Below are 26,853 nucleotides of genomic sequence, written 5' to 3'. Positions count from 1 at the left end.
AGGGTAAGAGCATGAGGAAATGAAAGATTGGGTATAGCTCCTAAGAATAATTTGAAGACTGATGTGTCTAACTTGACGAATGTCAAGGTGGAGACGAGATGCATATTGTGCCTCCTACCAGACGGGCATTGGACTGTGAGGGCAATCACTACTGCATGGAAGGTAGAAGAGGAGGCAGGTCACCCCTACTAATGAGAATGGCCCCGTCACAAAGTCTGCCCTGAATGGACGGGGAGACTCCACAGATTTGGAAGGCTGGTATCATTTTTGGGCTAACCAACAGAACAGCTCCTAAACTTCCTGTACTGTTGATGAAACTGGTTGGATGTAGACAAGAGTCTAAAGGAGTGTGCCGTGGCTCGCCAGTACCTTTTATGCCATACCCAGGAAAAAGCTGGTGTGCCCACTGCTCTAGTCCCTTAAATTTCGACAGTTCAAACCAGCACTGTTATTTCTCCAACATCTACAGTAGCCGCTGGTGTGCTATATTGTTGCACACATTATTTGGCAAGTGGTGAAACATAGGAGTGTGCACAGCTGAACATTGTTTATCCTGGACTCTTGATGACTACTCTACGGCATTATATCCTTTAAAACCGGCCTGCCATGTTTTATATACCCAATTTACATCAGTATGTATTTTTAAGGTGGATGTTTTATCTTTTTCTTACTTATGCACTTAACGTTACGGTAGCTTCTTAGCACGTATTTAACTCTGACCCTACCAATTTTTATATGGATTAAATTCAGTTTTTATTGATATTTATGTTTTATTTATTATTGTGCTTTTATGCTGCAGAAACACAGCTAATAAAGTTCAAAATGACGCAAAAAAAACATGGCTCGGTAGTGAACTTGTTTGAGCCTTTTCCCAAAACAATCTACAGCCATCAATGGACATGACCACAAAGGACACCTGGACCTGCCCTGAAATCCAGTTCATTACATCCAGGCGTGCCCCCTAAACATTAATCTGGTGTCAATAGCTCTGCTCATGAAGTCCATGGTGTCCAAACATGTGCACAAGGCACTGTTTGCTGCACTCTCATCATCATGTATTGTTTGAGCGAGAAAGGCCCGGAGGTCATTTTGGATGGCCAGCAAATGTTTGCTGGTCATATCTAATAAAGTATGCCCAGACGGTACACAGCATTCAAGGACTTTAAGGCCAAAATGGCCAAAGACAACCATTTCTTTCTGAAGATACAAATACGTTTCAACTCTGGAAATACATTAGTTGCCTTGTCAGGAAATCAGAATTACTGGGAACAGGCCTATGTCACCTTGCAACAGGTGAACAAGGGCCTAAGCACTGCTTCGACCAAATGGCCATAAGGGTGTCTAGAGTTCCAAATATAGCTCATAAGTTGGACATGGTTAAGGGAGCTTAATTTAACACTGTTGTCTTGGTTTCAAAAGTGGGCAACTGTATGCTAAGCTTTTTTTAGTGTCCTTTGCTTAACTACTGCGAAAGAGCCACTTTTTTCTGTTGGTGGCCAAAGAGGTGAAACTAGCTAAGCATCTGGGGATATGGAAGGAAAGGCCTCTTTCTGTATGGTCACATCAAAGCTTTTCACTAATGCTGCTGGTTTTTGGACTCAGAATGCACGGACCCTAAATGACAAATTGGCAATATCCAACTGGAAACCGCTAACTTATCTGCAAGTCCCTAATATATGATACCATAGTACCACAGGGCCAACAGCACTTGTGCCACCCTGCAGGTCCCCCAAGTAAAACATATCCCCCAGTCTGCCACTGCAGACTGGCAGAGGAGTAGTGTGCTGCTATCCCAACTTTGCATTTGGAAGCAATGGAAAAGCTACTACTTTCCCTGCGCATCTGTAAAAGTCATGTCTGGTAGGCCTACTGAGTCCCAAGTTATGGTGCAACATATGACACTGGCAGGACAAGTACCTTACAGGCTCTGAGAGTAAACACACAAAACAACAGTTTTTACTGTGAAAAGACTTGGATGCCCAATTCGCTAGTACAGGACTACACACCGACCCCATAGCTGTGCTAGCCCCTGGATAGTGCGACCAAAGTGGCCACTCCGAGGTATCAAACAACATGTTACTTCAAGTTCAACTTGCATTTTAAGTCAAAATTAATGTAACTTGATGCAGTGTGCAGCTTTACAAAGCTACATTTTGTTGCCCTTAAAACGTCTGCGCCTTTCAGGGAACACATGGAGCCTGTTCCACGGGACAACTTTCTGCCCTCCACAAGAGACATTCCAAAGACTCTCGGGAAGGAGAACAACGAGGAGTTGTAGGCCAGTGAGGTGTACCTCCCTCCTGCAGGAAGCCACTTGAGTGTAAGGCCCAATGGTCAGGCTTTAAAGGAGAAGCCACCTTTAAAGGGCAGATGTGTAACTCTGGGGAATAGCGCTGACCCATTTTTTAGGCAGACAGGCCGTCACCAGCAGCAGAGAGGGGAAATAAGTTGCCAAACGGGTTTCTCAAGGGGCAATAAGCCCTGAGTAGCCTCACGCCAAGGGTGGGCTAGTGAGGTCTGGACAGCGAGAGAGGGGTCTCACCATCTTGGGAGCGGTCAGAATGGTGCATTCTGGGATAGCAAGGTGCCACAATCCACAGGAACTAGGAACCTAGTAGCCAGCCCATTGGCTACCAACAGAATCCTGCCCTGAGGTCATTTTCTGAGCATAAAGGGAGGCACCCTCTGGCACCCAGATCTCTACCGAATAGAAGAAGGGAAGAGGGAGAACTGCCCTGCTGCACCAAGTACTTCTACCCAAACGCATTAACACTTAGAAACCTTTTCAAGAGAAACTTGGGTAAGTGTCCAGTTCATTGAATTTGCTAAGGAGTGCACATGGTTGAGTGAAAATGCTTTGATTTATTATTACTTCTATAATCCATACCGCCAGAACCCTCTAGTGGATCTTTTTCGTTCTGGTGTTTAATTTACATAAAAATAGTCTATTTGTATAAATTGGTGTTGGATTTCTTAAGTCATGTATTTCTTTTTCAACTGTTTTGGTGCTGTTTAAATGCTTTACACTTGTTTCCCTGTATAAGCCTTGCTGCTCAGTGGCACAGATACCCAAGGTTGAGCTGAGCGCTTGACAGGCAAAACCTAATGGCCCTAAAGGGGTTGGCAAGTGTATTACGCGGTGGGGGGGGTCACACAATTGCACAATATAACACACCTCGTTTCCTCACAGTATGTATCAAGCCCCCAGGCATTTTGTAAATCCAGGTGTACACAACCAGTATTATGTGGGGCACGCTATCTGCCCGATCATCTTTAGAGTTCTCGAGAACACTTAGCATCAGAGTCTGATCCAAATAAGTCCTCCAGTCTCGGATAGTAGACAGTTCAGGCAGAGGTAAAGGATTAGAGTCTGGTTGAAGACTGACTGCGCCTTTGTGATCTCATAGCGTAACAGACCTGAGACAAGCACATGACTTGGGGTGTCAGAGGTCAGCATCCAGAATCTGCCTCAGCACTGACAGAATCGGTGTGGACACTGTGGCTGGAGTGAGTGCGTGAACTGGTGTCAGAATAGGTCCCGATATGGCCACCACTTGATCATTCGGCACTAAGGAAAGGCCCACTGGCAGAACTCCAAGTGGAGTCCCTAACAGCCCTATGGGGTCCCAAAGCCTGCCAAATGGAGCCAGCAGCATCTGAAAAAGCTGCAGCACAGCCTCCTTCAAGGTCATAACTTGCTACTGGGTTGATAATGGCCTGGGGAATTTGGGGATCAGTGCAACGGCATTGGAGTCGGAAGAACCCTTTCATTGACAGGACTGCGCCTCTTCGCCGTATTTCACATGGTGGGATGGAGTTGAGTCCCACTTCGCCTTCTTGCCCTTATAGCGCATCTTCGACTTACTGTAAGACTTCAAACAGAACAAGCCTGTGCAGGGGACCAAATCCTTGAACAGAATTGTTAACAGACCACGTACCTGGGGTGCATTCCATTTTTTTGACTACTTAGACTGACAGTTTCAACCCCCACTCCAGGATCACCTTTGCATGAATAATGGCACATTTATCACATGACTGAGTCACAACCAGAGAACAGGCACCAAACGCACATGTTGTGTGGGTCCATAACCAACATCTGCTTCCGGCAGTTATGGCACAGGATTGAGTCCTTTAATATGCTGGCACCACTGGCATGAGTGTGATTTTTCAAAAAGGTTGTCAGAAAAGCGAAATTTGCTGAAGGCAAGGAACAGACATCAGCACGCGAGGGTGATGCTTATATGCAGATCTGCTCTGACACTTATGGGGCAATACGGAGCCAATGGGAGTCAAATGGCACCATCAATAGTATGCAGCTGCAGTGCAGAGAACATTTTCCATATCCAATCCGACATCTAGGTATACTCCTAAGATGAGTAATCTACTGTTAGAAATATCCATCAAAAGCCAGTGGCACTCATATTTGCAAGAGCTGTATTTAGCATATTGAGGGATCTCAGTTTCAGGCTTTCAAGGATAAAGCTCGTCGTGTCTCTCACAAGCATTCTCTGCAGCAGTTTCGTTGCTCCCTCATGATTCGTGGTCTATTCTACACAAAATTGTAACATACAAGAATACATTTGTATCTTTTTAATATTGTGCTCACATATACAGAAACTTTAAATTTGGTACAACTATGCAAATGCAAGCCCTTAGAATGGAAATCTGATCCCACAAAGGGTAATGAAAACAAATGAGATAAAGAATACCTGCAAGGACATACATATAACTTTGCCATCTCCATCATGCTCACAGTGATGGAAAATTACACAATAAGCAGGCCATCAAGTTACTTTACGAAAGGCATTAATAATTCCAAAAAACATCCCACATCATCTAAGAACATTTTCTGTACAACCACATTTCAAACATTATGATAAAGGAAACTCCTGGCTCTGAATTTTGCATCTGGGAGATGTTTACAACACTTAAAATAACTAGTGTTTGTAATAGTTTTTTTTTTTTTTTACTAACAACTTGAAAGAAAACATTTAATAGTCGTAAAGGCATTAGCAATATTAATTTGTCTCTTTTGGTGTGGTTCTTTAAAATAAAATATATGCAATGTTGAATGGTACATATACAGAAATGAGAAAAACCAGAGCATATTTTACACAAACAAAATCAAATGGAGAAAACAACCTTTTCAGAAGCAGCGTTACATGCTTTACAGGCTGTAAACTTTGATAAGAAACACCCCTACATTTGATAACATGTTTAAACAGAGTAGAATATTTTTGACTCATTTGGCACAGAGTATGAACAGCAGAATACTTATTTAACCACTGATTTATCAAGTTATCAAAACTTCTTTTAGTTACATAAATGAAGTGACAAAACACCCGACAAGGCAATGTAAAAAGACAATCTTCACACATTTCCTTTAATTATACTGCTCATGGTGATGGGATATTTCCAGGACTCGGAGTGGAGGGGTGGTCTGGTGGAGGGGTTGCGAACTTGGTTTCTTTGTAAACAAACCAAGCATTTCCGGCCCACAGTATCAAATTAAGGAATCCAAAAACCTACAAGTAGAAATAGAAATGTATCAAATGAAAACGTTTTCCATCACTGAATTGCATCATTTAAAATTCAAGAAGGCGCGAACACACATTTCAATACTTATTATGATTCTGATGTAGGTTAAGAAGAGGTGTGTGCAATAAATATTCCCTTTATCGGATACATTTCCCCAGAATTGGACACACATCCATTACAGCCAATATCTAAAAAGGCGGGCAAAGGTCATTATTTGCACGCCCGTTTGACACGTTCATATGACGATATTAACATTGAACTGAAGTGATATATAATATAAATGAATACATATAATACGAGGCCGGAGAGTGATAGTGCTCTGAGCGCCAGATGAAAACAGTGCCGATGAAAGCTGATAAAGTTGCAGGAACTGATACCTTTCTGGTACCATTTGTGGTTAAGGCTTTGAGCATGCTATAGTGGAAGAGTCTAAAAAGTGTAAAACACCAACAATTCGTCACTTAATTGAGAAACAATGACAGATAGAGAGGAGGTAGATGAACACTGCTAGCCGAGTCACATTAGGGCTTCTAATAGCTGATTAACTTCTGAAACATCCCCAATGGTAGCCATGGGTGCAAACAAAATCCTATATGGAACTTTATAGAGTCACACAAGTTGGATTCAGAATATATAATTTCAACCGTCATGCTCAAGTTCTTCACAATTGTTGGGGAGACCTTTAATTGACAACATTCAAATCCATACCAACAAGTAATATGACGTGGACAGCAAAATTCCAGAAACCAATTAGGAAAATCAAGAATAGTAAATGGGAGTTGCAACAATAGCCAGATGTACTTACTGGTTATAAGGCTATAGATACCCAAGCCCTTAGGTACTTTACAGCTCATGGAAGCTTCCCTTTTACTGCACCCCTAAAAGCAGAGAATGCCTGAGGTATGGTTTTAATTTTTTTTATATTTGTATGATTATGGAATGATAGTAATTGAAATATTACATAAAGAAGCACCTGATACTATACATTCTTGATGGTATGTGTCTCTTTTTCCTGCAAGAACGTAGAAGACGCCATAATGCAAAAAAAACATCAGGTAAAGCATTACGATTGGATAACATCCCTGCAATTTGTTTAAAACTGAGCAAATCTATTTCCCGATGCAGGCAGATGACATTCAATAAGAGAAATATGCTTTAGGAACTCATACCTGCACAAGTTTGAAGACTGTGCGTTCTCTGTAGTAGCAAATAAATCAAGCCAGGATTCTACCCAGGGTTCTTGTAGGATACCTTGTGCCGCCTCCAAGTGTTACTGCCATTTTTGATCTGCTAGGCACCACCGGCTTAGTTTGTCCACCATAGCGTTAAAAGATCCTGCCAGGTGCTGGGTATCAGGGAGATATCCTGAGAGTTCTGCCACTTACAGAGACGCAGGGCCTTCTGGAACAGGACCCAAGACCCTACTCCGTCATATTCTTGCAGCATCCCATTCCGGTTGTGTTGTCTGTTAGAACATGCACCCATTTTGCTTTGATGGTCTGGAGGAACACTTCCAGCACCCAGCAAATCACTTGCAACTCCAACAGGCTGACACGGAGGCCAGTCTCTGCCAGAGAACAGTCATTCTTCACCTTGCCTAGATGACCAGCCCAACAACAATTTATCAATTGGGATTTCAGATGGGGTAAGGAGTGGGGTTACCACCGATCCAATTGCTGTCAAGCAGCCACCACTGCTTTACTTTCAAAGTCTCCTTGGACAGCTGGATGAACTCGAATAAGTCGCTAACAATAGAACGTGCATGTGCCACCTAGCATGGCCCACAAGCAGAATATAGGATAACAAGAGGCCCAGAAGTCTCAGAGCAACCCTGAGATCTAGGTCAAGGGTTGAACCATCACGATCAACCCTAATTGCCCCAGACCTGCTGAGGTGGAGGGATGGCTTGGAAAAGCACGGTGTCCAGAATGGCTCGGATGAAGGAAAGTCAGGTGTGACTTTTGCAAATTGATGGGAAAACAGAGGGATGTCAATAGATAGGCTGTTGCTAGAGGAGGTATATGCCTGTTTGAACTGAGCCCGGCTCCAGTAGCCAGTCCTCAAGATGTGGTAAGAATGGTATTCCCAAACTCTGCAGATACACTGCAAACACCCTCTTCACCTTTGTGAACACCTGACGTGCACAGGTAAAGCTAAAGGACAGCACAGGGAACTGAAAATGCTCTTGGCCTACCTGAAACCACATTCAATATCTGTGGGACTGTAGGACAGGGATGAGACTGCGCTACCCACACAGTCAGTAGCGTCCAGACTATTTTGCTGCATCTTGATCATCCAAGATCAGCTTTTTGCAAGGTCTGACGAACGTCATCAGAGACCAAGATATATGCCACTTTGTCCACTAATGTGTGTGAATATCTGTCCAGGAGCATATGGTATTTACTAACCTGGGGGCAAGGCTGTCTGAGGAGAACATTCTTCTAATTCATCTAATAGACTGCAAGCCTCTAAATACAACGATAAAATTGGCTTCCCGTGTGTCATGATCGGCGCTGATACATGCGCCGGTAGTGTCATTGTGGTGCCAAATGGAGAGTTGTGGATGTCGCCAAATATGGCACTGGGGACACAGTTGCGCTCTGCCTAAAGGCAGAGTAGAGGGGCACAGAGGACAGATACACTGATGGTAGACCAACTGCAGTCCCAATCAGATCTGTGGGGCAGAAAATAGGATACATGGGCGCCTTCAACTGCTGGAGCTGTTACAGCACCGCTGTCTGTTTTAGGTGGGATAGAAGCAGGTTTAGTGTCAGGATAGTTACCCCCCCTGCCCCCCAATTGCCTTCCCCAACTCTGTGGGGTTGGGGTTATGCCTCCATGGCCAAGATGTGTCATGCAAGACTACATGGTGGGAAGATCCATGCTTAGATTTTTTATGAGACTCCCCTTGATTTACTTGAACCCTGTGACCTCGAAGGAAGTCTGGTCACGGGAGTGCATACGCACCCTCAACTTCGACTGGGACGGTCACACCTTCGAACCTGATTGTTGGCGCTGCTTTGTGACCTCTGGATTTCAGCAACAGCAAATCTGGCCTTGTAGCAGTGGATTATTTTTGTTCAGTTTTGCGCTGCACGGATCCAATGCAGCGTAGTGTTTGGAGCCAAGACACCATAAACAGAGGTCGTGGGTGCCTGTCACCAACATCTGTTGGTAACAGTCATGACACGGTTTAAACCTTGTGGTTTTAGAGGGTAACACTGCCTGCACACTTAAGAACCTTTGGGGGAAAATCTCTCAGGAGTGCTAGAATTCGAGTAGCTCGAGATGGATAAGTTACTTACCTGTAAATCTAGTTCTCTTCCAGGGGTATCCTCATCAAAGTCATAAACATTGAATATTCCCGCCCTTGTGCGGGGACCCCGGAGCATATATAAAACACACACATATAAAGTATGAAATATGCACGAAAAATATATATATAGCAATTTTAGTAGACATATCTTTCATACTAAACTCATATATACTTGTGTGAAACAGCAATGCAGGCTATAATCATAAACAGGCTAAAATGCTTTATTTCTATGATTTTTTTTTTTTTCATTATAAAATTACAATAGAGAATAAATATCTACCCAAGCCCCCAAAACTGGGCTTAGGGAAATAAGCAGTAGTAATCACTAGAGAAAAAAGAGAAAAACTACATTGAAAACAATGGAGCATTCTTAGCCAATAGGCTGCATGCAGGTTAACACAGGAGAACCATAACAACTTTGGCACTGTGCCTTTAAGACCCTGAGCACCTCCAGTATCCCACCATGCCTCAGGGGTGAAGGAAAGGTGACACTTGGTTCACAGTTAGGTCAGTACTTTTTTACGGTGACAATCTGTGTAACTGATTCGAAAAACAGTCTGTCCTGCACTTCTAGGAGACGTGCGTCCGGGGAGGAGGGTGGGTTGTTTATGACTTTGATGAGGATACCCCTGGAAGAGAACTAGGATTTACAGGTAAGTAACTTATCCTTCTCTTCCAGGGGATCCTCATCAATAGTCATAAACATTGAATAGATTTAGCAAGCCCATCCCTAAACTCTGCGGACTGTCTAATAGAAGTGCAGGAATAGATACGTATTATGCAAATACATTTCTCAGAGAGGCCTGCCCAACCTGGGCGTCTGCTCTTGCATCTGAATCTAAACAGTAATGTCTAGTAAATGTATGTAGAGACTTCCATGTAGCAGCCTTACAAATCTCCGAGATTGGGACATTGTTAAGGAGGGCAGCAGTAGCCGCTTTTCCCCTTGTAGAATGCGCTTTAGGCCTAGCTAGTAATTGTTTATTAGCCAGCTGGTAAGTATTAACAATACAAGAAACTATCCATCTTGATATCGTTCGTTTAGATGCTGCCTCTCCTGTCCTCAAATGACCATAATTTACAAACAAGTGGTTGGAATGTCTAATCGATTTTGTCTTATCCAAATACAATTTCAGCACTCTTTTCAAGTCTAAGGAGTGCAATGCTTTCTCCGCCGGAGTCTCCGGATTGGGAAAGAAAGTCGGTAAAGATAGTCTGATTGATGTGGAATTCTGACACCACCTTCGGAAGGAAAGATGGGTGAGTTCGCAGAACCACTCTATTGTCGTGAAAAACTGTGTACGGTTCTTTGGAAGACAAAGCCTGAATTTCACTGACCCTCCTCGCGGAAGTAATGGCCACCAAAAAAGCCGTCTTCCACGTAAGGTGTTGTAAAGAGGCCTTGTGTATAGGTTCGAAAGGAGGGCCCATAAGTTTTGACAATACTATGTTCAGTTCCCATGGAGGAGAGGGTCTCCGAATGGGCGGAAAAACTTTTTTCAAACCTTCTAAGAAATCCTGGACTACTGGTTTAGTAAAGAAGGATTCCTGAGAAGGTGACTTACGATAGGCTGTAATGGCAGACAAATGTACCTTAATAGATGATACCTGCAGACCGGACTTTGCCAGATGAAGTAAATAAGATAGTATGACATCCTCCTGAGCCCGTATGGGATTCTGCCCATGTTGACAGCACCATATGTAGAATCTCTTCCACTTAAAAGCGTACGAACGCCGCGTGGAAGGTCGTTTGGACTCTTTCAAGATGTTCATGCACTCCTGCAAGAGCCCTATGTGTCCATACTGCAGGAATTCAGGAGCCATGCTGTTAAGCTCAGAGAGGGTAGGTTGGGATGTAGAATCCTGCCCTCCATGCTGCTCAGAAGATCCGGTCTACACGCCAGCCTCCTGTGAGGTTTTTCCGAAAGGTTGAGGAGATCTGTGTACCAGAATTGACGGGGCCATTGTGGCGCTATGAGAATCATTCTGGTTCTGGATTTGTAAAGTTTGCTGACCACTGCCGGTATGAGTGGAATCTGTGGAAAGGCGTAGAGAAATATCCCTGACCAGTCGATCAACAGGGCATTCCCTCGAGATCCCCGACGGTAGAACCTGGATGCGAAGTCTGGGCATTTCTTGTTTACTTCGTCTGCGAAGAGATCCAGTTGAGGTCAACCCCATTGAGCGAAGATGTCTTCGACGACTTCGCCGTGTAGGACCCAATCGTGTGCGTCCTCTAGGTGTCTGCTCAGGAAACTGCTTCCACGTTTTGTTGACCTGGCAGGTGAACCGCTGTAAGTGACATTCCCCTGGCCAGGAGCCAATGCCATATCGTTTGGGACTCTCGAGATAGGGGTAGGGATCTCGTTCCCCCCTGTCTGTTCAAATAATACATTGTGGTTGTATTGTCCGTTTGTATTAGGAGAGATTTCCCCTGAATCAATGGAGTGAAAGACTTGAGAGCCAGATGGACCGCTCTGAGTTCCAGCAGATTGATGTGGTAGTTCTTTTCCTTGTTGGACCACAGGCCCTGAGCTTGAAGGGAACCCAGATGAGCCCCCCATCCCTGAAGAGACGCATCCATTACCAGAGTGTCGGATGGAACTACCTGGTGAAACGGAGCACCTACTGACAGGTGAGGTCTGTGCATCCACCATTGCAATGACTGAAGTGCCGCTGTCGGCAGCTGCACTCTGTCCTCCCAGCGACCTGTCCTTTGGCTCCAGTTGCTCTCCAATGCCTCTTGAAGGGGCCTCATGTGCAGCCTGGCATTTGGAACAATGAAAATGCATGATGCCATGGAGCCCAGCAGCGATGTCACCTGACGGGCCGTAGGTGCGTCAGCTTTCAACAGGTCTCGACACTTCCTGTCTATTGATAATAGTCGTTCTTCCGAAGGATACACTCTTTGGAGCTCTGTGTTTAGTATAGCCCCCAGGTAGTGAAGGTTCTGTGTTGGAATCAAGGTTGACTTTTGGTAGTTGATTTGAAGACCTAGAGACTCGAAAACACTGAGCACAATGTCCCGATGGCTTCTCGCCTGATCCGGAGAGGAAGCCTTCAGTAACCAGTCGTCTAGGTATGGGTAGATGAAGATCTTTTGTTTTCGAAGATGTGCCGCTACCACTGCCACACATTTTGAGAAGACGCGGGGGCAGATTTCAGGCCGAATGGTGGAACTCTGAACTGATAGTGCTGTGAAGCTATTTGGAAACGCAAGAATTTCCGATGCTTGGGAGCTATTGGGATGTGAAAATATGCATCCTGCAGGTCGATGGAGCACATCCAGTCTCCCTGATGTAGTTGAGGGAAAATCTGGTGAAGAGCTAGCATCCTTAACTTCTGTTTTCTTATGTACTTGTTCAGCAGCCGTAAGTCCAGAATTGGTCTGAAAACGCCCTCTCGGCCCTTTTTCGCCACCAGAAAATAACGGGACTAAACCCCCTTTCCTCTGTGCGCAGGTGGAACCTTTTCTATTGCTTTCTTTTGTAAGAGGGCGAGAGCCTCTTTGCGCAGCAGGCTGAGATGAGATGGAATGCATTTGGCTGGTGGCAAGTATGGTGGAGGCTGTCTGAAAAGAAGAGAGTAGCCATTTTCGACAATGTTGAGCACCCATTTGTCTTTTGTGATAGAGTGCCACTCGTGAAGATAACCTGTGATACTTCCCCCCACCGGAGTGGTGTACAGTGTCGAGGGAAGCGAGATCTCATTGTTTGGCCGGCGCTTTCGGTGTGGACTGTTGAGGTCTACTTGACCCTCGCTCCCTTGCAGGCTTACGAGCCTGAAAAAGGGGGCGTCCTTGCCGTTGTTGTGGCCTTTGGGACCAGTGAGGGGTTTGAACCCTCTGCTGGAACGGGCGCCTGTCATAAGGCCTGTACCTCCGTCTGAAATCTTTCTTCCTTTCCAGGCCTACTGCCCTCAAGGTGTCCACCTCGGTCTTCATGCGGGCCATCTCTTCATCTGCATGGGTACCGAACAGCGAGTTCCCGCTGAATGGGAGATTTAGGATGCGCTGTTGTGCTTCCTGCTTTAAACCAGTCAGTCTCAGCCAGGAAGACCTTCTGGCACAGATTCCATGTGCGTACCCATGTGCAGCTAAGTCCGCCCCATCCGCCGCTGCGCTGATGACCTGGTTGGATACCAGGCATCCCTCTTGCAGGATTTCTTGAAAGTCCTGTCTGTCTTCTCTGGGCAATTTTTCTGTGAATCTGTTGAGGGAGTCCCACAGAGAACGGTCATACCTGCCCAGGAGTGCAGAAGCGCTGGAGAATTTCATTATAGATGCCGCCGTACCGCACATATTTCTCCCCAGAGAGTCTAGATGCCTGCTCTCTTTATCCGGGGGGACCGTGGAGGATGATGCCACTGAGTGGGTTTTTCGGGCTGCGGCCAATATAACAGAGTCCGGTGGCAGATCCTTTCTGAGGAATAAAGGATCCTGTTCGGGAGCCTTATATTTTTTCAGAATCCTAGCCGGGGCAGACTTGAGTGTGGCTGGGGTCAGAAAAGTGTCCATGGTTGGCTGCAACAAGCCAGGCACTAGCTGCAGTAGCTTTTTCGACACTGATCTATGCTGCAGAGTCTCAAAGATGACTGACGAGGAGGTAGATGGCTCTGGAACCTCTATATTTAATTTCTGCGCTCCCCTTAACAGCACCTCGTTAAAAGTGGTAATGTTATCCACCGGTGAGATCCTAGCAGGTGGAGAATCTGTTAGGGTGGGGGAGTAACGCCCGACAGATGATCCTGACGATGACCAAGAGGGTGATCTTCTGTGTCGTGATCGTGACCTGGATCGCCGTTGGGAACGAGACCTGCAGCGAGACGCTGTAACAGAGCGCCCAGGCCTCGCGGTCGGTTGGCGAGGAGCAGAACAAGCCCGTCCTGCCCGCGCTGTCGGTGATGGAGTTCTCGGGAGAGAGGCAGTAGGAGAGTACATTCGAGAGTACTGTGAATCCGGGGAGGCCGCTGGTCTATTAAGGCTCTCCAACCATCTTGGTGATAAGTTGATGGGTGAAACATGCCCGATGACGCCGCTCTCGAACGTGATGAATCGCTCCGTATGGAGACCACTGGAGATGGTGCGGCCTTATCTGCTGGAGGACGATGCTCTACTCCCTGCGAGACAGGTAAAACCTGTGTCGACATCGACTGCTGTGCCGACGTCAAAGGGCACACTGGTTGGTCTAGTCTCGACGTTGAATGTCTCGACGTTGAGTGCCTCGACGTAAAGTGTCTTGACATCGAGCGGCGATCTCTGGACCTTGACCTACTCGCCGTCGTGTGCCTCGACGTGGAGCGGTGAGTGGCCGACGGCGGATGTCGCTCATGCCGTCGTGGCGATTTCGACGTCGTGTCCCTTGATGTCTGGGGGCGTACGGTCTTCGGCGGCGAACGGGCGCGCCGGTGATGGCTCGACGTCGATTGGCGGGCTGGCGTCGGAGATATGCCCCTGCGATGGCCATGTTCCCTCGACGCCGTATCCTTCGACGTTGGGCGGGTCGCCGGCGATCTATGCCGGTGAGACAGAGGCAGCGACGATGTCGACGGAGAACAAACAGGTACTTTCCTACCTGTTGACGTCGACCTGGCCATTCTCTCCTGAGAATGGCATGTTGGTTGCCTGGGAAGTGAAGAGGACGATGTTTTCTGCCTCTCATGAAGCCCATGGAGTCTGATCTTTTCTCTGTCCTTCAGAGTCCTCTTCGACATATTCTTGCAGTGCTTGCAAGTGTCAGGACAGTGACTCTGAGGCAGGCACACAATACAAAGAGAGTGTGGGTCTGACTGGGCCTTCTTCTTCCCACAAGAAGGGCATTTGACAAAAAGTGAAGGCAATTTTCTGTCAGGAAAAAACTGCCAAACTCAGACAAAGATGTTATCTGTCGAGTGAAACAGGAAAAAACGCTGTTTTGAAGGATTTTTCTGAGAAAAACTCAGAAAAACAGAGCTCAATGCTCCAGGATCCTCTCAGAGGAAGCCAGAAAAAAGAACTGACCTAACTGTGAACCAACTGTCACCTTTCCTTCACCCCTGAGGCATGGTGGGATACTGGAGGTGCTCAGGGTCTTAAAGGCACGGTGCCAAACTTTTTATGGTTCTCCTGTGTTAACCTGCATGCAGCCTATTGGCTAAGAATGCTCCATTGTTTTCAATGTAGTTTTTCTCTTTTTTCTCTAGTGATTACTACTGCTTATTTCCCTAAGCCCAGTTTTGGGGGCTTGGGTAGATATTTATTTTCTATTGTAATTTTATAATGAAAAAAAAAAACTTCATAGAAATAAAGCATTTTAGCCTGTTTATGATTATAGCCTGCATTGCTGTTTCACACAAGTATATATGAGTTTAGTATGAAAGATATGTCTACTAAAAATGCTATATATATATTTTTCGTGCATATTTCATACTTTATATGTGTGTATTTTATATATGCTCCGGGGTCCCCGCACAAGGGCGGGAATATTCAATGTTTATGACTATTGATGAGGATCCCCTGGAAGAGAACCATGTTAGCCTGCACAAAGAGAAACAAGCAAAAGTCAGCTCGAAAAGGTGGAGCAGATATTGTGTCCCCGATGTCGTGTGGGGTGGAATGGACCTAACACGGAGCCAACAATAACACCCATCAATTGGCAAGGGAATTGCTATGGAAGTTTTCTGGCTCCTGGGGAAATTCACAATGTAACAAATCTGCGGTTGGAAGTCTATCAGAAAAATGGTAGAAGGCCTTGAGTAGTAAAAATGGTGGCTACATCCCACAGAGAAGAGTAGGATGGCCCTTGTATCTTGTAACTATTCAGAAGTATTGCGTCTGCAGTGTAGAACAATCAATCAATTAGAATTGTAGGCTAGGGAAAGGGTCAGGGCATGACCGATTGGCATAATGAAAACTGGGAATCCTTGTGAAACATCTAAAAGAACCATGCTGCTGAAAAGGAAAATGGTACATACCCAGTAAGCATCTGTTTGTGGCATGTCATGCTGTAGATTACCATGCTGTGCATGCTACCATCTAATGTTGGGTCCGGAAGCGTGCAAGTTGTTTTTCTTCAAAGAAGTCTTTTGAGTCGCGAGATAGAGTGACGACTCCACTGTTAGATAGTTTTCCTGCAGGTAAGTGTGAATGGAGTGTAGAGGAAGTGTAAGTAAAGATATCCATGCAAATGAGAATGTAAATAAATTGCAACAGCCATAGGTGCCCCTGGAAGAGAGTTGACACACATTAATCTACAGCATTACATGCTACAGACAGATGGTTACTGGGTAAGTAACATTTTCCATTTGAGGGCATGTATAACAGCTATAGATATATTGCATAGAAAGCTAGTGAACTCCATATTCTGTGAGTAGAATGTGGTCTAGGTGAAGGTAGAATTATTTTGGCTTTCATGTAACAGGTGACACATTTAACTATCCACCTGGCAATGCCAGATTTGGGGGGACGGGTTAGGGAGGGGAAGAAAGAGAAAGAGTGTGTGTGTGTGTTTGGGGGTGTTGTGTGGTGGGGTTGTGTGTGGTTGAAGCAACAAAAAGTTGTTTGGTTTTATGAAAACCTTTAGTTCTGTCAATATAGTACATAAGAGCTCTTTTAACTTCTAATGTACGAAGAGCCCTTTACGCGACTGATTCTGGGTGAGGGAAGAACACAGGTATTCCACTGATTAAGGTGGAAGTTAGAGACCACCTTTGGAAGGAATTCTGGGTTTGTGCGAAGTACAACCCTATCTTTGTGTAGCTGGAAGAAAGGTTTTTTCAAGGTTAGTGCCTTGAGCTCACTATGATGGCAATGGGGGAAGCAACCTTTCAAGACAGCAATTGGAGGGGGCAATTTTGTAGTGGTTTGAGTGGGGGTACCAGAAGTCTTGTGAGAACAATGTTAAGATTCCATGCAAGTGTGGGTGGAACCTGCAGTGGATTTTCTCTTTTAGAGCCTTCCATGAAGGCTTTAATAACTGGTATTTTAAACCGAGACAGATGTTGCCCCTTTTGTAGGTATGCAGTAGCTGCCTCTAATTGTCAGTGTACGGATGTGAACGCAAGGCCAGTAACAGACAAATGTTTTCCATTTAGCTGCATAACATGCTTTAGTAGCGGGTTTGTGTGCTTCTTTAAGGATAGCCAGACAGTCAGGTGGGAGACTGAGATAACCAAACTCTATGACCTCTGGAGCCAAACTGCTAGAATCACTGCCCTGGGATTTGGGTGCCTGATGTCTCCATGGTTCTGAGTGAGAAGGTCTAGGTTGAGGTAAAGTTTCTTGTGAGGGATTTCTGATAGTTCAAGAAGGGTTGTGAACCAAGGCTTCTGGGGCCCATGTGGGACCCACTTGTATTAGTGTAAGGGATGTCTGCCTGAACTTCCGAACCAGAAAGGGAAAGTGAGGGAGAGGCGGAAAATCGTAGGCAAATATTCCAGTTCATCAATAGAGCATTGCCTTTGGATCGGGGTGTGGAAACCTGGAGGCAAAGTTTGGCCGTTTAGTGTTGTCCACTGTATGCCCAGAAATCCCCACTTTTGGAAGTAGGACTCACGGGTGAAATTCCCACTTGTGGACTTGTTGCTGCATCCTGCTGAGGGGGGTTGGCAAAATTGTGTTTCCATAAGATATTCTGCTGACAGATGGATGTTGTGACAGAGAGCCCGAAGCCAGATTGTCTGCACTGGGTGGGATAACTGTAGAGAATGAGAATGCCCCCCTCCCCCAACCGTTTCTGTAAATAGTACAAGGTTGCCATGTTGTCCATTCAGATCAAGAAAACCCTGCATATTAGGTGATGATTGAAAACTTTCAATGCTAGGTGAACAGCTAGCAGCTCTAGGTAGTTGATGTGGAGACCCTGGTGTTTGGTATGCCAAAGACCCTGGACTGTGAGATCCTCTAGATGTGCACCCCAAGTCTGTGATCCATCCGTTGTCAATATGGTTTGGGGAACAGGGTCGAGAAAAGGCCACACTTTTAAAAGGTTGTTTTTGTTCCACCACTGGAGCAAAAGGATGTAGGCAGCTGCCTACCAACACTAGATCTTTCAACTGACCCTGTGACTGAGACCATTGTCGTGATAAGACATTCCTGCGCATGTGTAGTCATGCATATGCATTCGGCACTATGGAGATACATGAGGCCATCATCTTCAGAAGTCTCATGACTTGTTGATTGGTTTAAAAGCACGGTATTAGCATCTAAAAGTTGAGTATTTGTGCTGGATTAGGATAGGCTAATCTCAACTAGGGGTTTAGAGTAACCCCTAAATACATTTGAGACTGAAGGCGAGATTTTTGGAATGTAATGGCGAAGCCTTGTTGCCGAAGTCTATGGTACTTTGGGTGTGTTTAAGACACAGTTGGCGAGTGCTGCCGTTGATGAGCCAGTCGTCTAGATATGGGAAAACATGGATGTGCTTTCTACGCAAATGTGCTGCTACAACTGCTATGCATTTTGAGAACACTCGAGGTGCAGTAGTGACCACTGAAAGGAAGGACTTTGAACTGGTAATGGTTGCACGCCATCACAAATCTAATGTGCTGGGTGTATGTGAATGTGAAAATAGGCATCCTTTAAGTTAAGTGCTGAGAGGAAGTCGTGTTGTTGGAGAAGTGGGATCACATCTTGGAGGATGACCATATGCAAATGCTCCGACAAGATGTAATGATTTAATGGCTGTAGATCTAAGACTGGCCATGAGGACCTTTTTGGGGATTAGGGAGTATACTCCGGACCCATGATGTTGCATAAGGATGGGTTGCATAGCTTCTTTGAGTAAGAGAACTTCCTGCTTGAGTAGTGTTGGGTGTTCCGGAGACGGCCTGTGAGTGCAAGGTGGAATATTTGGAGGTGTGGTTGTGAGCTCCAGAGAGTATCCATGATGGATAATATCCAACACCCGCTGATCTAATGTTATGGATCTCCAAGTGGGAAGGCACTGTTGCAATCAACCCCCTACAGGTGTGGAATGATCAGGAGAAGTGGGGGTCACTGTTTTTTGGTGGGTGCAGTGCCACATGAAGAAGCAACTCTGCCTCTACCTTTTGTGTTGTTGCCTCTGTATGTGCTCCTGGAGTAACCTCTGGAAGGGGATTAATGACTTTGCCTTTAGTGGCATGAAGATGAGGCATCTGACGGGGTCATTTTAGAACCAGCTTTATAGGAGGGGCAGCGAAATGAGCAGCGGGGAGCTGGTTATTGTAGTGCACCCATAGATGCTGCAACCTCAGTGTCCTCCATTTTGTCCACAGCCTGGTCAACCAGAGGACCAAAGAGGTTTTCCTTATCAAAAGGGATATTTAAGAGAGACTGGTGTAGTACTTCTAGCTTAAATAAAGCCAGATACACACAGCAAGGCATGACGACGCAACAAAACACTGGTATTAATGTCCATGGCACGAGTAACTGGAGACATTAGGGTACATCTGATGGAATTATTGGAGATGAGCTGCCACCCAGCTACGATCTCCTGCCCTCTTCTTTCTATGCTCCTCTGGGAGGTATTTGAGGAGTTCCTCAATATTGTCCCAGTAGGCACGATCATATCTACTCAATGATCACATGATGTTTTAGCAATACACCAGTGACTGGCGGACTGGGCTGCAACTCGTTTGCCTTTCATATAAATAGGGTCAGACTGTAAGGATATATATATATGGAAAATGTCACTTACCCAGTGTACATCTGTTCGTGGCATGTGGTGCTGCAGATTCAGATGCTATGCATAGCTCTACTGACATCTAGTGTTGGGCTCGGAGTGTTAAAAGTTGTTTTTCTTCAAAGAAGTCTTTTCGGAGTCACAGGATCGAGTGACTCCTCCTCTCAGTTCCAGTGTGCATGGGCATAGACTCCATTGTTATGTTGTTTTCTTTCCGCGGTCGGGTTCAGACGTCTTTCCTCTTGCTCCGAGATTTCAATTCGGAAAATCTCAGAAAAACGTATTTGTCGGTATTGTTTTGATCGTGTTTCTAATCTAGCATCGAACTGGTAGTACCGTCAGAACCTTCATTTTCGCCCTTTGGTGAGAATTTAGTGGGCTCCATAGCATTAAAGACGACTTGTGTCTTCCACTCCCTATCTTTCTAATCTAGCCGGGTACAGCATAGAATAGTTTACATTATTCCCCTTTGAGTTTCACATTGTTAAGTTACACATTGCTAAATTTCACATTGTTAAATGTCCCCTGTGACTCCTGAACTGCAGCTGTAGACCCTTTTCTCGTATTACTCCCTAGTAGTGTCACAACAGCAAAAATTGAGGAATCTGGCAATGATTGACCCCACCACCGGGTGCACTTCCTAAGGCAGTCACCTATGTGCATATCACTAAAGTTTTTGTGTCTTTGAGTAGCTCTTCCACATAGGTATCCAATAGTCCAGGATTAGTACGTTATGCCAGACCTATGATTTGCACATTATTGCGTATGAATCGTGCTTTCTAAATCTTCGTTCTGCAGTGCGATGGCCTGTTTCTGTTTTTTGTCCAATTTACTAACTTTTGCTCTTGTTTCTGTTAGTTTATTTTGCAGATCTGAAATCCTGCATTCCACTCTATCAAGCAGCACTTTTTGTACCCAGTTGCTCAGCCAAATGGACTAGCCGAGTCACCTTTCAATCTATCTTTGCAGCAATGGACTGTAGACAAGCCTTAAGTAAGCAAAATGGCTGCTGTTGTGCCTTGGTATCCCATTTCTTCAATTTCTGTTGGGTCTTCAGCATCGCCTGGTGGAGTCTAGGCCCAGAGGGCTGTTTTCTTTGTGTCAAATAAATGTTTACCTTCTTTAAGGTCTCTTTTGCCCATCTCAGCGTTTTACAGTGAAGATGCACTTTAAGCTGTGTATCAATTCCCCTTGCTGCACTTCTCTTACTTGGCAGGTTCGATCTGACTGGTTGGGTTGTAATGTGTCCTTGTTGTTTTGTGAAGAACCTAGCACATGTGTACGTTCTGCAGGCAGAAACTACTACTCCAAGGAAGTCCAACGACAGAGGAGCCTTCTAGAAATGCTGCACCAGTCAGTTATATAATTCCTGTGGAGAGTGACAGGAGCTAATCCAAATTACAGTGACCCTACCTCATACTCAGGGTTCATAGGCCGCCATCCTCCAGGAGAAAGTCGGTTTTGCACAAAACTATCAAAGATCTAGGACTTGCATGTAGTCCTAAGCCCGCCAGCAAGTTGATGCGGCTTCCCCACTTGTTTGATCTGTTGGTTGCTTCATCCCGCTAGGTGAGAAAATCTGACAATGCCGTAGGATTGCGGCCCAGTGAGGTCATTATTCTGGCCCACTCGACACAGTGAGCCGTCATGAAGGGCAGTCTCAGACTTGCCCCCACCCTGTGGCTGCCAGGCCTCCAAGGGTCGACTCTCCATGCTCTTTTGCAAGCTGACCTATGGCTGTTGCTTACTGGTCGAAACAGCCCCCAGACCCTGGCTGGTCTAATCCTATTCAACCATTTAAAAAAAGTGTGTTGGGCACTCCGAGCTCCTACCCTCTGCCAAGGCTTGTTCATGTTGCACAGTGTTCCGTACCCCAGGGGAAATCAAGTACTTTATCTGGAGCATCCTCAATGAAGTAAAATGCAGCCAGGCCTGTTTCCGTTTTGGTACGCCAATACTCTGTTATGCTGGCATGATCACCAAAAAAGATGAGCTCTTAGAACTCCTTGTGCTTACTATCAGCTAACATGCCCTCAAATTCCATGCAGGATAATGATGGAAGCAGGCCCTTGTATGTCTCCATGTCTTTACAAATAAGATGCTTTCAACACAACAGAATATTCCTGATTTTCACAGACAATAGGTGAAGACCACCTCTGCTGTTTGCAGGCAGTGGATGTGAGACTTCCTGGGGACAAATGGTGGTACCTACGCCTAACGTGTCCTCTACTGCAGGAAGTGGCGGAACAAGCAGCAGCAAAGAACTAGCCTAATAGCCACCCCTGAGACTCCTGTCAGGCCAGCAATTCATTCTCCAGGTTTGTGGACTGAATGGTGTGATGGCTCAGGTAAGCTGCTCCCCTGTCTTTGGTCAACCTTTTTTGGGTCATGGTCTACAGAGATTTCATGTCTATGATCCTCCCTCTTTTGTCTAGTTTTTCTTTCCTCTCCTGTTTCTCGGCTACACTTCTTCCATTTAATGTTTTGCTTTCAAGTAGTTTCTCACAGCACACCTAGGGTCGACCTACTGAAGCACAAGCTGTACTTCTTGGCCCTAAGGATAGACTACCCAGGCTGGAACTGCAACTAAACAGCACACTCAAACAAGCCGAGCTCATGAATCGATGGCAAACACTTGACAAGACCACTACCTCAAAAAAATAAGCATGTCAATGGGACTAGCAGACACAAACTCCAGCCAAGTAGACGGGGTAATACTGGTGTTACTGCTTTCACAAAATATGCTGGCAATGAACACTGCAAACTGGGCAGGGAACACACTACTGTGGCGTTTGAAGATCAAGATCTATCCAGTTTGGGCCTAAGGTGCTGCAAACAGCGTTCTTGTGGGGTGTCAGCTGAGGATCATCATTACACAGCAGGGGTGTGGCAGAGAGCTAGCAGCTGATGAACGTTCTGACTGGACCGGAGACAAGAATTGGTGCAGTTGTCACAGTCATGAGGTCTAACCTGCAAATGGAGGGCCTTATGACTTCTCTGATGGCCCACTCTACGATAAAGAGATATTCTCCTATGTTTCAGGTCAAGGAAAATTTTAGGGAAGACAGTGAACTCAGGAGTGGTTGTCCTACTCTGTAACAAGATTCAGGGTTTGAGTTTGTAGTGTTGTCTGAATAAGAAGTAACCCTTTTTGACAGGCCTAAATATTAATAAGTAACCCCTACGTAAGCCTTATTTACCAAAATGCTGGGTGTGTGATATTTAAAAGTAGGACGTGTAAAAATGTAAGGTTAAAGAACAAGTTAATTACCTTTGGTAATGCCTTATCTCGTAGAGACTACCTAGATGCAGATTCCTAATGTTAGAATATTGCCCGGATGCCAGGCTGGATCCGGAAATTTGTTTGTGAGCAGTAGGTAGCATATTTTGGCTCCGCATGCATTTTCCACACTGGAAGTGAAGTGGCAAGGCCTATATAGGCACCACTCCAGCACGCTGACATCAGTTTCTTATTGTGACTTTCCACGCCAAGAGCACAGAGACATGAATAACACAGACCAGTGGTGTGTGGACCTAGAGCCCTGAAAAGAAGTAGCTCTGTACCTATAAAATCTTTTGCAGAGTGGGAGGATGGATGGGTCGATAAGGAATCTGTTTGGAGTCTTTATTAGATTAGTTGTTACGAAAGGTAAGTAACTTGGTCCTCTGATAGTGACTTCTAGCTGCAGATTACTTCCCTTAGAGTAGGTACTCAAGCAAAGCGGTGGGTCTGTGAACTTGATTTAGACGAGAAAGACCTGCAGGACTGAATGGGCAAAGTGCCTGTCCAGAAGAATCTGACCGTCCAGGCAGTTGGAGAACGAGTATAGTGCTGGCCATAGTGCTGCCTGACAGTTGTCCAGGATCGGATTGTCGTCTGCTAACGCAATGGTCGCAACCTTTGCTCTGCTGGAATGAGCACACAAACCCTCTGAGGGTTCCTTCTTGGCCAATGCATAGCAGATCTTAATGCAGAGTACAATCCAGCTGGAGATAGTTTGTTTCTGCACAGCCTTCCCTTTTTTGACTCAGACATATCCCACAAAGAGTTGATCGTCCACCTGGAACTGTTCTGTGCGGTCAAGGTAGAATGACAATGCTCTTTTTTTGGGTCCAGCCAGTGGAGTCTCTCTTCTTCCTTAGAGGGATGAGGAGTAGTGTAAAAAGTCACCAAAGTGATGGACTGGCTTACATGGAGCAAGGTAACTACCTTCGGCAAGAAGAATGGTCTGAAGGACCAGTTTGTGAAGAAAGACTTAAGGAGGCTGAGATGACAACGCATGCAGTTCACAAACTGTCCAGGCAGATGCAATTGCCACCAGAAAGGCTATCCTGATGGTGAGAACCCTAAGAGGGCAAGTATGAAGTAGCTCAAAGGGAGCGAACATAAGAAAGGCAAGAACCAAGTTAAGGTCCCATTGGGGCATAATGAAGGGAACTGGAGTGAAAAAAATAAAAATATACAAGTGTTGCAAACCTTTATGGAACCTAGGTACAATAGTGGAATTGAAGAGGGAAGACTGACCTGGCAGCCACAGGAAGGTGGAGATGGCAGATAAATAACCCCTCCACGTGCCCAATGCAGAGCCCTGCGGGACCAGGGTAAGGATAAAAAAAAAATAACATAGGAAAGGGATGCAGATAAAGGTTCAATCTCTCTGGCTGTACCCTATGCCACAAACGTTCTCCACCGAGCAGCATATACCGTCTTGGTGGAAGGGTGCTGAGCTATCAAGATAACATTACAGACTTTGGGTAGAAGGTCGAAAGCTGTTAACTGTTGTCACTTAATCTCCATGCATGAAGGCAGAGCAATGACAGGTTTGAGTGGAGAACCCTACCCTGCTGCTGCTTCAGAGAATACTCCTGAAAAGGACAGTCTGGGTGGAGGACCCATGCCCATGCTCAACAGCTCAGTGTACCAGACTCTCCAAACCCAGTCCGGAGCCACAAGGATGACTTGGGTCCTGTCATTCCTTATCTTCTTGAGAACTCTGTGCAGCAGAGCGGAAAGACATATAGGAGGCCAGAGCTCCACTCAAGTGAAAGCTGCCTTGAAACTACCGCAAACCGAACTGCTCACATTTTGCGTTCTCAGTGGCAGCAAACCGATCTAACCAAGGCTCTTACTGCTGAAAGACACACCTTGCACCACCTACAGTTGGAGACGCCATTCGTGATCTGCTAGGCATCTTTGGCTGTGTTTGTCAGCTCTGACATTTAGTGTCCACCAGGTGGTGAACCACCAGGAAAATGCGCTGTTTTAGCCATGTCCAGAGATGTAGTGCCTCTTGACAGAGGGTTCACGACCCCACTCAAACCGGTTTGTTGCAGTACCACATGGTGGTGGTGTGGTCTGAACACCTGCACTAGCCTTCCCTTGATGGAGAGTAGAAAGGCTTTCAATCTGGATCACTCGCAGCACCAACAGGTTATGTGGAGTCCATATTCTGCTGGAGACCAGTGGCCTCTGAGCTCCGCCTCTCCCAGCTGGTTGCCCAAGCCCAGGAGTGACGCATCTGTCACTACTATCAGATCTGGTTGGGAAAGGGAGAGGGGCCTGCAGCTGACCCAGCCGCAGTTTGTTAACCACCACTGCAAACCTTTTACAATACCATCCGAGATCTGGACAATGTCAAAGTGATTCCCCTGATGCTGTGCCCACTGGAACTTCAAGTCCCACTGCAGAGCCTGCATAAGCCAGCGGGCATGTGTCACAAGCAGGATGCAGGAAGCCATGTGACTCAGCGGCCTCAGTCGGTCTCACCAAAATTCAGGATAGAGGCTGAAACATTGGTATCAAACCATGAACATCCTGGATTCGCCTTCAACTGCCAGTCACTGAGACAGGGAAAGACTGGCACTCCTGATCACCGCAGAGGAGCTGCAACCACTGCCATCACCTTGGTAAACACCTGAGGGGGGCTGGTAAAGTCAAATGGAAGCAAGTGAACTAAAAATGCTTGTGGCCTATCAAACTGCAGTTAACGTCTGTGGCAAGCAGGGCAGGAGTGTGGAAGTATGTGTCCTGCAAGCAAAACGCTACCATCTGGTCTCCAGGGTCAAGAACAGACAGGACTTGAGGGAACTTAGGCATTTGGAATTTCTCCTTTTTCAGGAAGAAATTGAGAGGGTGCCAGTTTTGGATAGGACGAAGGCTTCTGTGTCCTTCTTGGGCACCAGAAAATGGCAGAAATAACAACCGTAACTTATCTCTGATGCTTGCACCCTCTCTATGGCTCCCTTGGCCAAGAGCCACTACTTCCATGCAGAGTAAGGAGATGTGGTCCTCAGTCAGCCTGTCGTAAGTTGGTGGCATGTGTGGAGGGATAGTCACAAAGGGGAGCGAGTAACCTTTGGAGAATCTGGAGAGCCCAGTATTCAGATGTTATCAACTTCCAGTGGTGCACGTGTTCACGTATCCTGCCTCCCACTGGTTACCCTTGGATGGTCCAAAAGCAAACTAAAGAGGCATGTAGGCTCTGGATGCCCGGTCGGGGTGGTGGGTAAGTAGTGGGAGTGGTGGGTCAGCATCTGGTGACCTGACCCACAAGGTCTGTGGTTAACGCATCCTCAGCCAAGCAAGGGCTGGGACGCCTGCGGGCTATGGTGGCTGGACAGGTAAAGATGCGGCAGGAAGCACATTCCGTGGCCATGAAAGGACCGTTAGGAGGACTGGGTTTGACGATGAGCCATGGAAAGGCCCAAGGACCTAGCATGAGCTACGCTGTTCTTGAAGCGCTACAGTACAGTCTGCCCTGTCTTCGAAGAGGCGGGAACCATCGAAGAGCATGTCTATGTGCGAGGTCTGGACATCTTCTGAAAAGCCAGTGGTCCTTAACCAGAAGTGGTGCTAAGGGCCAATGACAACAAAACTGCTCTGCCTAGGGAGTCAGTTGTATACATCGCACAGTGTTTGGTGAACTTAGCAGGGAGAGTATGCCTTGGGCCTCCTTTGAGACCATAGACAGCACCTGCGCACCTGAGTCCCAGAATGAGTGGGAGTAACGGCCCAAAAGGCATGCAGTGTTCACGAGCCACAGTGCCAGGCTGGTGGAAGAAAACATCTTCTTTCTCAAGGTACCAAGCCTCATGGATTCCCTATGTTGTGGAGGGGTAGGGAATACACCAGGATTTACTATGGAGATGGAGTTTTGGACTACTAAACTCTCCGGGTTAGGGTGCTGGGTGAGGAAGATTGAGTACCATGGGGCAGGGCGATGGCATATGGCAACTGTCATTCACAGGAGCCCTGTCCAGAGTTTTGACCAGACCCCGATTAAGACATCCATGAGGGCTTTGTTAAATGGGAGAAGCAGTTCGGGGGTCACCCCTGGCTGAAGCACTTCCGTTACAGCG

The 26,853-nt window shown here is 46.1% G+C and overlaps 1 protein-coding gene across 1 annotated transcript in view; it reads right to left on the bottom strand.

Moving 5' to 3' along the window:
* Positions 1–4,575: 4,575 nt before the first annotated feature.
* Positions 4,576–26,853, bottom strand: part of SYPL1 (synaptophysin like 1) — a 212,490-nt gene continuing 190,212 nt past the window's right edge. Inside the window, exon 6 of the mRNA XM_069229850.1 lies at positions 4,576–5,525. Within this exon, the coding sequence (XP_069085951.1) occupies positions 5,397–5,525 (129 nt within the window). The 3' untranslated portion in view covers positions 4,576–5,396. The remainder of the gene's footprint in view (positions 5,526–26,853) is intronic.

This window comes from Pleurodeles waltl, chromosome 4_1 (assembly GCF_031143425.1).
Source record: "Pleurodeles waltl isolate 20211129_DDA chromosome 4_1, aPleWal1.hap1.20221129, whole genome shotgun sequence".
Classification (NCBI taxonomy): Eukaryota; Metazoa; Chordata; class Amphibia; order Caudata; family Salamandridae; genus Pleurodeles; species Pleurodeles waltl.
Note: the sequence above shows the minus strand (reverse complement) of the source record. Positions and strands in the feature narration are given on the sequence as shown.